Source organism: Macrotis lagotis, chromosome 2 (genome assembly GCF_037893015.1).
Source record: "Macrotis lagotis isolate mMagLag1 chromosome 2, bilby.v1.9.chrom.fasta, whole genome shotgun sequence".
NCBI lineage: Eukaryota > Metazoa > Chordata > Mammalia > Peramelemorphia > Peramelidae > Macrotis > Macrotis lagotis.
The window spans coordinates 28,107,666-28,120,777 of NC_133659.1; the positions used below are offsets into that span (position 1 = coordinate 28,107,666).

The 13,112-nt window shown below is 38.7% G+C and overlaps 1 protein-coding gene across 1 annotated transcript in view; it reads left to right on the forward strand.

Moving 5' to 3' along the window:
* Positions 1-13,112, forward strand: part of FAF1 (Fas associated factor 1) — a 319,384-nt gene extending 306,272 nt beyond the window's left edge. The window contains exon 17 of the mRNA XM_074221481.1: positions 12,848-13,112. Within this exon, the coding sequence (XP_074077582.1) occupies positions 12,848-12,931 (84 nt within the window). The 3' untranslated portion in view covers positions 12,932-13,112. The remainder of the gene's footprint in view (positions 1-12,847) is intronic.

Here is a 13,112-nt window from a genome sequence, read left to right on the forward strand (position 1 = left end):
TTCAGATGGGATCAAAATGATTAAATGACTTAGTGAATGAATGAATGGAAAAGAATTTCTTGATCACTTATTAGGAGTCAGGCACTGTTCCAGCACAAAGTTTGTCTGTACAAAAGTGTTATGGTCCAGGCCTTCAAAGAACTGGAGTTTCTATTTAGGAAACTTATATTCTAATTCATATACCTGGAGTGTTGGCCAAGAAAAGAAGTGTCTGGGGAATCACAGGGATGATGAGGTGATCCATGACACACCCTAGCCAAGAACAAACGGGCTTTCATAGTATTGAAGAAGGAGGGCGGTAGAAATCTGACAGTAGGGAAGGAATGACTTTAGCCTATGGTTCTGTGGTATATGAAGCATGGTCTGGTCAGGTACTCTGGGGTTGACTAGATATAGTAGTCTGATTGTCTTAGTGCTCATTTTCTCACTAATCATAAGAGACTTTAAAAATTCAATTATATAAAATTTGTTTTTATCTCTAATAAATTTCATCTTTGGGAGGACTTCTGAAGACAGCAGCATGAGTAGAGTCATATTCTCCAGCTAATATCAAAAAAATAGCACCAAAGTAAATAATAATGAAAAAATCCAAAGAGAAATTGTCCAAAACACCTTCAACCAGTCCATAATGGCACCAAAATGAACCAAACAAAAAAGCAGAAGCCCATGCAAACCCTCCATTAGAAAATTAGTGTCTACCTGGTTTCAAATCAAAGAGTATTCAGCTAAAACCTACAGCTTTCTTTCCTGGGGATAAGGAGTCTGAAATGAGAAATGGGGAACTTCTGACTGCAACACTCTAGATGTCAGTAGATTTGGAAGCCCAAAGTAAACTCCCTTAGAGTTAGGAAACTCTCAGTGTTCTATATAGTCTTAATGAAGAGATAAAGACAAGTTGGGAACAAAGTGGGCAATACTCAGACCATAAAAAATATCCAATCTGATTTGTTCCAGGGGTCTTGATAGCATTGGTGCTATAAACCAAATCATAGGAACCTGCCAGCATTCTTAACCCAAGCATACCAAGAAAGATTGTAATTAGTGGCAAGAGTCCATGAAAAAGAGGTCACATTCAAACAAGACTTGGGACAGAGTAGCAAATTAGGAACTGAAACTGTAGACTTAAGTTAAAAACACTAGACTTTGAAGAAATATTATGGATCAAGAGATGACCAAGAGGAACACCCAGAAGAAAATAGTAACATGACAACAACTTAGAAGTAGAAGCTTAGGGAGAAAATGACTTGATTGGCCCCAAGGATTATAATTATATATACCTAGAAGAAGCAAAATTAACAATTAAAAAATTATATGTAAAATAAGAAATATGAAGGAAAGAATTGGAGAGAGAATAGTTTAGACCAGAAAGTAGAAAACATTATCCAGACAGACTCTTTGAAAATTAGAATTCAGTGACTTAATGAAATAACAAAATGTTATAATAAAATTAAAGGATTGGGAAAAAAAAAGAAAATTAAGGTGCTATCTACTTTATAAGCAACTGACCTAGGGGAAAAAAGTCAGGGACAGATCATTTAAACTTAAAACTCCATCAAAACTATGACCAATCTCCCCTCCCCCCCAAATAATTGTAGATATAGTATTTTGAGATATAATAAGCAAAACTACCCAGATGTATAAGAACCAAAGAGGGCAGAATGAAAACAGAAACAATCTATTTTACTTGCTAAAGGAAACTGCAGAATTAAAAACCCCCATGAATGTCATCATTCAGCATTCAAAACTTTCAGATCAAAAAACAAACACACACACTATAAGATCCAAGAACCAAAAACATCATGCAAGGATACAGAAGGCCTGGAACCCACTACAATTAAAGCCAGAATATCTTGGAATACTGTATTTCATAGGGCAAAAGATAAAGACTTAAAATAAAGAATAACTTCATCCTTAAAGACCCTGATTGGAATAGAAGACTTTCAAACATTTCTTGATGAAAAGTTCATTGCTCAGAAGATTCTTTAAAATTAAAACACAGGAGCCAAAAGAAACCTTTAAAAATAAATATATTTGAACAAATGGAGGGGTGTAAATAATGCTGAAGAATAGGATCTCTTGAAAATGTTTCTTGAGAACTGCAAAAAAAAAAAAAGAATCAGTGTTTATGGGAGATTTATTTTGATGGTCTAAAAAGGGAAAGAAAATGAAGGGAGAAAAAATATACTAGAGAGAAAAGTAAGGGATAAGGAAGTGGAACTTAACTAATCATAGTTGGGATGTATTAGAAAAATATACTAATGTGGAAGCAAAGGCGAGCAGAAGAGGCATCACATGAACCTCACTTTTATCTGAACCAGACACAAAGGATTGAACACCTACAGATACATAAATATATTTAATACTGAAATATATTAAATTAAGTAGAGAAAAAGCAGGGTCGGGGCAAAAGTAAGTTATTTTAAATGAAGAAGACTGGAGTTGGAAGTGGACTACTCACAGAGAAAGGGGAGGGAATGGAAAAAGAAATGACATTGAAAGAGCATTTGCTATGTGGTAGCCCTTGTGCTGAGTAAGCACCTTTATAAATATCTCCTGGGATCCTGGAAGCACCTCTTCCAGGTAGGCATTGTTTTTGAAATTTTAGAGTGGAGGAAACTGAAGTTTGTAAGTGTCTGAAACCAAAGCTAAATGCAGATCTTCTGACTCCAAGCTTGGCTCTCTATCCATTGCTTTACCTCACCAAATTAATTTCAGTATTGGATTAGAAAGTGGGATTTTAAAAAATGACCAATGATCATGATATGAGTGAGGTGAAATAATGGCGATCAAGCAAATCAGTTCAGTTGTAAATCACTAGTAATGATCACATTAGTTTTCTTTTACCACCTTCTTATTCACTGTAAAGAAAGTAGAGGTTGCAAAAAGAGGGAAAAAATATATAGAGGATATGACAGAAGACATTTATATATTTACATATATATATTCATTAATCTGAATGCAAATAGTGTAAACTTGCTCACTAAGAAAACAGCGGAAATGGCAATATGGATTTGAAAACAGATTCAAACAATATGTTGCTTAGAAGAAATATCTTTGAAACATAAAAATTTACATAGAAGAAAAATTATATTCTAGAGTAACAATAAAAGGCACCAGGGGCAATGAAATATCAGTATTTAATATATATATATACATATATGTGTGTGTATGTGTATGTATGTATATATATATATATATATATATATATATATATATATATATATATATATATAGCACTGTTTGTATTACTTCAAAGAAAAGTTCATTAATTTAAGGAAAAGTAGGCAGTAAAACCAAATCTGGGACTATCAGTCATATCAGACCTAGCCAAATCTGATAAAAATGTAAAAAGAAAGAAGGTAAGGACATAAATGAAATTTTTAAATATTCGATATGCTAGATCTCTGGTAGCAACTGAATGGGAATAGAAAGAAGTATACAAAGTTATCTGCTTGTATGATAACTTTACAAAAATGGATTGAATACTAAGTCATATAAATTTCATTAACAAAGACAAAAAAGTATAAATGCTTAACTCATTGTTTACCTGCCACAGTGCAATAAAAATGATAGTAAAAATAAAAAACTAGCTATAGTCTGAAATAGACACTTTCGTCAAAGAAAACAATTGACAATGAGACAACATATCAAAACTTTTGAGATGCAGTAAGCAGTCTCTGAACACTTTGATCAGCCAAAAAAAGTGAAAGAACAGATTTCTGAATTGATTATGGAACAACAAAAAATAAAAAACTAGAAAAGCAAGTAATGCCCCCAAAACCCACCAAAATAGAAATTCTGAAGTGATTAAAGACGTTAACAAAATTGAATAAAAACACTGAATTATTGAGCATCCATAGGAACTTTTAAAAATAAATATAATGTAATCTGTTAATCTTACTTGGGAAATAATTGCCAATATCTAAAATTAGAAGAAAAAATAATTCAGAAAGAATAAAGGAAATTATGAGAATTGATTTTGCTCTGTTACAGACCAACAAAACAATAAAATGGATGGATATGTATGAAAGTATAAAATATCAACTTTAAAAGAATAGTAACTAATTTAAATAAACTAACCTTAGGAAGAAGAAAGTAGCAAGAGATAAAGGAAATTCGGGGTGGGGGAGAACTCAGGATGAAATGGATTAAAACTAAATTCCCTCAAACATTCAAAGAACAATTGCAATATCACATTATCTAGGAAAGAATAGGAAAGAAGGGACCATACCAAATTTCTTCTATGATACAAATATGACCTTGATGCTTAAACCAGGGAGTGACAAAACAGAAAGAATGCTATAGCCCAATATCCTGAATATTGCCAATATATTGAATAAAATATTAACAAATAGTCAATAACAGCATATTTTTTTAATTTTTAAAAAAAAATTTTTTTAGGTTTTTGCAGGGCAAACGGGGTTAAGTGGCTTGCCCAAGGCCACACAGCTAGGTAATTATTAAGTGTCTGAGACTGGATTTGAACCTAGGTACTCCTGACTCCAGGGCTGGTGCTTTATCCACTGCGCCAACTAGCCGCCCCAAATAACAGCATACTTAAAAGATTATCCCTATAGTCAAGTTTAATTGAAAATTGTAAAAAAAAAATCAGTAACAAAAACAAAAGACACAATTGCATTAGTGACTATGATCTTTCTCTATACTCTTTCTTGATGAACTCAATAGCTCCCATGGGTTAAATGATCGCCTCTGTGCTAATGACTCAGATCTATAAAAATAATAATATGAAGAAAGAAACAAATAATTATTAATTGCCCACTACAGGCCAGACATGGCTAAACACTTAACAAATGTTATCTCATTTGATCCTTACAACAAATCTGGGAGCTAGGTGTATTGTTATCTCCTTTTTCCAGTAGACGCGATTGAGTCAGATTAAATGACTTGCCCAGGGTCACACAGCTGCCTCATGATAATAACTAACATTTGCTTTGTGCTTATATGTGTTGTCTCAATTGATCTTTACAAGTCACATATGAGATGGATGCTATTATTATCTCTGTCTTATAAATGAGGAAACCTGGGGGTCAAAGAAATTAAATGACTTAAATTTGTATGGCTACTAAAGATCTGAGGCAGGATTTGAATTTAGATCTTTCTGACTTCAAGTCAGAACCCTATCCACTTAATCACTTAGCTATTCAATTTCTGTCGTGTGTGTGTGCGTGTGCGTGTGTGTGTGTGTGTGTTTGTGTGTCTGTCTGTCTGTCCTTTCTTTTTCTTTTCTCTCCTCTCATATCTGTTGAAGGTACCATATTATGTCTAGCTTCTCAGATTTACAGTTATTTCCTACTCTCCTTCTCCTCATTTATCCCAAAATCCTGCCATTGCTACCTCTGCACCTCTTTCACATCTAGCCTTTCTCAGGTGATTTTTTAAGTTAACTTCATCACTTCTCAGCTAGATGATTATAATGGCCCTTTAATTGGTCTCCAACCTCAAGTCTCTCCCTACTCCAGACCACACACTGTTGACAAAGTGATTTTCTCTAAGCACAGATCTGATCATGCTATTACTCTACTCAGTGCACTGCTTCCTATTGACTCTAGAATCAAATTTAACCTATTTTGTTTAACTTTTAAAAATCATTGAATCCTGTCTAGCCTCACTGTACTAGTATTAGAAAGCAAGGTTTTGTGAGATTAGTGAAGTTTTTTGAAAGCCCTATTGGAAGAAAAAGTATTAAATTGTTTCAAGTGGATGGAATAATGATAACAGACAATAGGAGAAAAGACAAAACTGCTTTTTTTTGTTCTTTTGTCTGTTTTCTCTGCAAAAGAGAATAACTTTATACTGAAAATAACACAACAAAAATAACAAACAAAAAACTGATGCCCAAGATAAGTAAGGGGGTTAGTAAAAGAATACTGAGCTGTTTCCTGGTCCAAACGGACAATATGTTCAGATCATAAAAGAGCATGAGGATCATGCTTTAAGAGAAGACCTAGTTTCCAGGAATAGAGTTGTGATTTCCCCACCATTCTCTGCCCACATCTGACCTCATCTCAAGTATTAGATTCAGTAATGGGCACTATTTCTACACAAAAGAGAAGAGAAGGATGTTCAGAGGGAGATGTAAGCAAACAGAACAGCTTTAAAAGTAACGTGTTGGATTCATTAAATATACTTTTAAAAAGCATAAACTATATGCATTATTCAGGATTTCATATCCAATCCTCTTTTTATTATTTACATAATATATTTATTTACATAACATATGGAAATATTACTATTTTTTGGTGTTTGTCATGTTCAGAATAACAAAAATAAAAAAAGAAACAATCTTTGCTTCATATTGGGACTGACTTTTCTCTAAGTGAGGTCTCCATTCAGTTAAAAGCAATTTGGCACAATAATAGATTAACTGAATCACATCAATATTGATAGTCTCTAAGAAGTTGCAGCCAAATGGAAAGGTCTTTCATAGAATTTTCTTATAGAAGTGAACAAAGGATCTGATAGATCCATCATGTACACAACTCACCAAGAAACATTTGGTTGATATTTTCTTGTCATAATGAATGTACATGTAGTTTGTCAATTACCACCCTCCCCCCAAAAAAGCATTTGACTCAGTAAACCAAAATACAGCCTTATAGTCTCTCCTCCAGCAGAGATTCTCTCACAGATATGTTAAAATTATACAGTCTTCCTTGACAAATCAACCTACAAAGATAAACCCTCTGATTACTAAAATCAGTGATACAGAAAACAGCAGTGTGTTTGCTTGCCAAAAATGTTCATTACTGACATGGTGCATATCCTGAACAAGCTCCAAAAGAGAAAAATTTCCTCCACATGGTGCAATTCCCCATGAGTTCTCATTTGCAAGTGATACTTGTGTTGATTGAATTCAACCCCAGATTATTCCACGATCTCCTCAAATCCATTGGATCAAAAGTGTCCATTTTCCAAACTATAACTTTTGAGTTGAGTTCATCCATCAGTATGTATCTCAAACAAACACTGCAAATAGAGCATTATTTGGGCCTATAATCCAATAGAAGAGAGTAGATTATATTTGTGAAATTATATAGTATTTTCAGTTTTCCCAAACTGCACACAGATGCAAAAACTCATCTTTTTATTTTTAAACAAAAATGTTTTCCCAGTAATAGCCCTGTGAATCTCCTGAGTACCACACTCTAAAGACTCCAAGTTGCAGGTGATCCACAGACAGTAGAGAGATGTGATGACCACAACCTGATTCTAATGATGACTTGGGGTTTTTTTTTTAATTTATTTTTTATTCTCATTTTGTACAAATGTTTTTTTACATTAATAAAATATTCTTGTTTACAAGTAAACAAAATACTCCTCCCCCCATGAATATAGATAGACTTGCTTGGGCGAAAAGAAGTAAAGGGGAGAGAAAAATAAAATTAAAAAAATAGTAATTGTAGTTATGACCATGTGGCTCAATGGACAAAGCACCAGCCCTGGAGCCACGAGCACCCAAGCCCATATCCAGCCTCATAAACCCAACAATCACCCAGCCGTGTGACATGCAAACCACCCAATCCCCACTGCCCTGCAAAAACCAAAAAGATGAAAAAAAAAAAGACCCAAAATAAAATAATAATAATAGTAGGGGTGGCTGGGTGGCAGACAGAGCATTGGCCCTTGAGCCAGGAGCACCTGGGTCCAAATCCGGCCCCAGACACCCAAAGATCACCCTGCTATGTGGCCCCAGGCAGGCCACCCAGCCCCGCTTGCCCTGCACCCTCCCCCAAATAATAGTAACAAAAAATGTGCTTCAGTCTTTGTTCCAACACCAACAACACTGTCACGGGTGGATCACATTCTTTATGATAAATCCATCACAAAAGTTACTTCCATATTTTTCAACATTGCCATTGCTGATCGCAACTCCCTCCTTTCTTATTTCTCCGCTACCATGTACTATATTTTCTCTCTCCTTTCACTCTGACTCTGCTGTAGGGTCACTGAGTGGCACAGCAGACAGATCCCTGGTCCCAGGGCCAAGAAGCCCTGAGCCCCCATACCACCCCTTAGGCCCAAAATCCACCTGGCCCCATGGTCCTGGACAGGCCTTCCAATCCCAGCCCCTTGCAAGAAGTAAAAAAGAAAATGTGTTATATCTGACCACTCTCCCCCCATGGTCCATCCTCTCCTCCTTTATTCACATCCCGACCCCTTCCCCCTGCTCCCCGCCCTTCTTACTCCATATGTCTATACCCCATTGAGTATATTTGCTGTTTCCTCTCCTAGCCACCTCTGATGAGAGCAAAGGTTCCCTCATTCCCCCTTGCCTCCCCACTTCCATATCATTGCAATAGCTCATTGTAATAAAAAAAAAAATCTTATGTGAAATATCTTGGACTATTCCCCCCTCTCTTTTTTCTTTCTCCCATTCCATTTCCCTTTTTTTCTATTGACTCCATTTTTACACCATATTTTATCTTTGAATTCAGCTTTCTCCTGTGCTTCAACTATAAAAGCTCCCTCTACCTGCTCTATTAACTGAGAAGGTTCATATGAGTATTATCAGTGTCATTTTTCTATGCAGGAATACATGTAGTTCATCCTCATTAAGTCCCTCATACTTTCTCCCTCTCCTCCAATCTCCTTGCTTCACCTGAGTCCTGTCTCTGAAGATCAAACCTTCTGTTCAGCTCTGGCCATTCCAAAAGGAACCTTTGAAATTCTCCTGGTTCATTGAAAATCCATCTTTTTCCCTGGAAGAGGGCATTCAGCCTTGCTGGGTAGTTGATTCTTGGCTGCATTCTGAGCTCTTTTGCCTTCCGGTATATTATATACCAAGCCCTATGAGCTTCCATTGTAGTTGCTGCTAAGTCGTGTGTGATCCTGACTGCAGCTCAACAATATTTGAACTATGTCCTTCTGGCTGCTTGTAATATTTTCTCTTTGACTTGGGAGTTCTGGAACTTGGCTATAATATTCCTAGGGGTTGGTTTTTTTGGGATCTCTTTCTCTGGGGGATCGGTGGATTCTCTCCATTTCTATTTTGCCTTCTGCTTCTAGAATATCAGGGCAATTTTCCTGTAGTAATTCTTTGAAAATGATGTCAAGGCTCTTTTCCTGATCATGACTTTCAGGTATTCCAATAATTTTTAAAGTATCTTTCCTAAGTCTGTTTTCCATATCAGTTGTTTTTTCAATGAGATATTTCACATTTTCTTCTAATTTTTCATTTTTTTGGTTTTGAAGTATTGATTCCTGATTTCTGGTAAATTCATCGATCTCCCTGAATTCTATTCTTTGTCTGAAGGATTTGTTCTCCTCAGAGAGTTTTCTTATCTCTTTTTCCATCTGGCCAATTTTGCTTTTTAAAGCATTCTTCTCCTCAATAACTTTTTGAAGTGTTTTATCCATTTGACCTAAGCTGGGTTTTAGCATGCTATTTTCTTCAGCATTTTTTTGGATTTCCTTGACTAGGCTGCTGACTTCATTTTCATGTTTTTCCTGCATCTCTCTCCTTTCTTTTCCCAGTTTTTCTTCCAACTCCCTCATTTGATTTTCAAAGTCTTTTTTGAGCTCTGTCATAGCATGAGCCCAATTTCTGTTTTTCTTGGAGTCTTTAGATGCAGGAGCTTGTGCTTCCTCATCTTCAGACTGAGTATTTTGATCCTTCTTGGACTCATTTGCAAAATATTTCTCAATAGTCTTCCTCTTATTTCTCTGCTTGCTCATTTTCCCAGCCTGGGCCTGGTTTTGGGGTACTTCCTGAGCTTTTGAGACAGTCCCACAAGGGTCTCAGTGTGTGAGGCTCTGTCCTCCCTCCTGGTCTGTGAATGACCATAAGCGCCCCCCTCTGCCACGGGGCTGAGGTGGGGGGAGCCCTGCTGTTCTATGGGGGGGCGTAGACTGCGATCAGGATCTGAATGTGGTCAGAGCCCCAGAGTCCTGTTCCAGGGGCAGAGGACAGAGCTCTGCAGTCTCTCTTCACTCCCCTCCCTCAGCTCAATGGGCTCATGCCCTCGGGGCTCTTGCTTACCTGCTCCGTCTGCTTCTGTTTGCAGATCTGGACTGCAGAAAGACCACTTTGCTGGCTGTGTGCCCTGAGGGCTGGGCTCCACGTGCTCGCTCTGGCAGAAGTCCCCCACTGTTCCCCCACTTTGTGCCTGGCGCTCCTCAGGGTGCAGCTCAGGAGACTCTCCTGCTGCTATGAGCCGAGGCTCCTAGCACCCTGGGGCTGCCTCCGGGAGGCTGAAGTTCTTTCGCTCTGGCTGACCACCCCTCTGGCTGGCCACCCCTCCGACCCTGGGGAGCAGAGCCTTTCTTCTCTTTTCCTGGTTACCTTGAGTAGGAGAACTGCCTCACTGGGTTCCTTTGTGGGTTCTGTCTCTCAAAAGTTTAGTTAGAGTCCTTAGTTTATGAGTTTTATCGGAGAGCTCCTAAGACTCGATCCCTTCTTGTCGCCATCTTGGCTCCGCCCCCTAATGATGACTTGTTTGCAAGAAGATATGTCAGGGACATCTTTGAGGAAGTGCATACCTGGAGAAAGAGGGCAGGACTGGCAGATGGGTAGCCCCAGAAAGACCCAGACTGCCACATACTAGATGGCAGACATATGGGGGAACACTTGTTAGCCCTTGTACAAGTACAAGCAGAGGATTTAATACACAAAATAAAGCTGAAAAGTCAGGGGGTGGGAGGAGGCACCAAAACAAGAACATGATAAGAAAATACAGAAATCAGAAGCAGGACCAGGAGGGGACGGAAGGTTGACTGACCAGGTCCCTGTGAGAAGCTCACCAACAGAAGAAAAGATGAAAATCTCACAGGATAAGAAGTTGCCTTGGATGCCTTGTGATATCCACTGATAGAAGTACCCAGAAAAAATAAGAGGTCATCTTCAGTACGCCAGCAATTACATTGAAGAAATTTCATCCTATTCGAGTCATCATTGTAATTATAGATCTTTTGTTTTCCTGACTCTAGCATCTGGCATGTTAGATGTCTCTTCAAGCTTCCTTTCATCTGCATTTGATGAGGAAGCTATTTATACTTGCCTCCAAATCATTGATAAAAGCATTGAACAGATCACCACCTCTCCCCAATTTATCAACCTATGAAAGTCTCCTCCACATCTTTGTATTAATCCTTCAATAATGGGCCACCCAAAAGCAAAAAAAAGTTTTCCTCTCTGTCTTGTGGATCCCAGTGGAATACACAGGATTATGATCTTGTCCTCTATTTTAGGGCATGACTAACACAAGACCTCTTTCATTCTTCTGCCCTTTAAAAAGTTGGACAGATGGGAACTCTCAAGTAATGGGCGTCATTAAGTGCTTTAAAGCACATATTATCATTAGCCTTTATATTACCTCTGGGTTTTTCTTAAACAGATCTCCTCAGTATCTCCCCCCACCCCATTACCTAATCTTGCTCATCCTGGCAGTAGAGGTAGCCTGTATGATCAATAAAGAGATAACCTTGAACTCAAGAAGACCTGGGTTCAAGGGCCAGTCCTGACCTACAGCTTTGACCCTGCTTAAAGCAGTTCATCTCTCTGTACTTTAGACAACCATCTGAGAAGGGGCTAGCCTGCATTAGTAGAGAGGGGTTCCTCCAGACCAATGAGATCCTGGGTCCTGTCCTTAACCCTACTATACCAGTTCTCTGCTAAGAAACCTTTCAGACGTTCTCTCAGGTAGGATAAAGTCCAGGCTCCTTACCATGTATTTAAGACCCTCTAAGACTGAGACTGAAACTATTATTCAGGTTAAATAGCCATGACTCTTCCCCAAATACTTATGCAACATCTTTTTGCCCTCTTGGAGTTACAGTCCAGTAGGTGAAGACAACACATCCATATACATAAAAACACTTTGCACATTCATTAGAGAGGTTGGGAGTATTCTGAGAGATCTAAGGGAAGAAGTTGTTTTTGAGCTGGGTACGAAACGGTGGGTGGAAATTGAATGGAGAAAAGACATGGAGGGCACTACTTCTCAAGGAGATGTGGTCAGAGAAGACAGCATAAGAAAGATCCTGGAGCTGGGGAGCACAGTATAGCATAAGCATAGACCCCATGGCAGGGGACTGCAAAAAGTCTTGCAGCTCCAGATTGAGGAGGTCCCTGAACACTAAACTACAAATCTTGAACATCCTGAAGAGCTACTTTAATGCCATGAAATATGGGTTCAACTCTACAGAGGAGACAGGTTCTTGGTGTTGTCACACTAGGAATAGTTCAGGAAGGGGGAACAGGTGGCACAGGGAATGTGGACAGTCGAGCCCCCTGCTGGGGATCTACCCTCCAGAATGAGCATTGATGACATCTGATAGAAAATGTGACCATTGGTGGCAGTTCTGCCAAGACTGAGCACAGTATTGAGCAGGGGACCTCAGACTAGGCCCCAGGCATTAGCAAGGTGAGGGGGCAAGGGCCAACTCCTTTAGACAAAGGGGTAGACCTTGGGAGGAGTTCGTGAGTTTTGGTGGGGAGAGTTGAACCAGCCAAGATCGCAGCCCAGAATTCTTAGATTTGGCCTCTAGACCTAGCTGTTAGGCAACCCCAGAAGGAGTGTTGCCAGGGGGCAGCTGGCTATGCCCATAAAGATCTTACTGCACATGCATCACTTAAAGGGACCAGGAGATACTACTTTGGTACTGAACAAATGCAAATCCCTGGCTTTATCCCTCATAGCTGGGTGAGATACTCACACCCACCCCTTGTCCCAGCAACCCCTCCCCCTCTCAGGGCCTCCGTTTCTTCATCTGTAAATAGAGGTACAGAAAAGTAAGGGGGAAGAAGAGTGCAATAAAACCTTGAAATGTGATAAAAATGTCAACTTGTATTCTTTCACCTCTTAACATATGTTTTCTCTCATTTCAGGTCACCCAGTTGGATCCCAATAAGTCATTACTGGAGGTAAAACTATTTCCTCAAGAAACCCTTTTCCTGGAAGCAAAAGAATAAGAGGAAGCTGACCGTCAGACTGGCTGTTCCTTGATAGGCCCACAGCCCCAAGTCAAGAGCAAAGCTTCTCTTCTCCAAACTGCCCTGCCCTTTCACCCAACTCCACTCAGTGTCTCCCATCTCCCTGCCTCTTGCAAGAATCTTGGAAAGAATAATAAACGTAGCTCCATAAAGTTTCCCA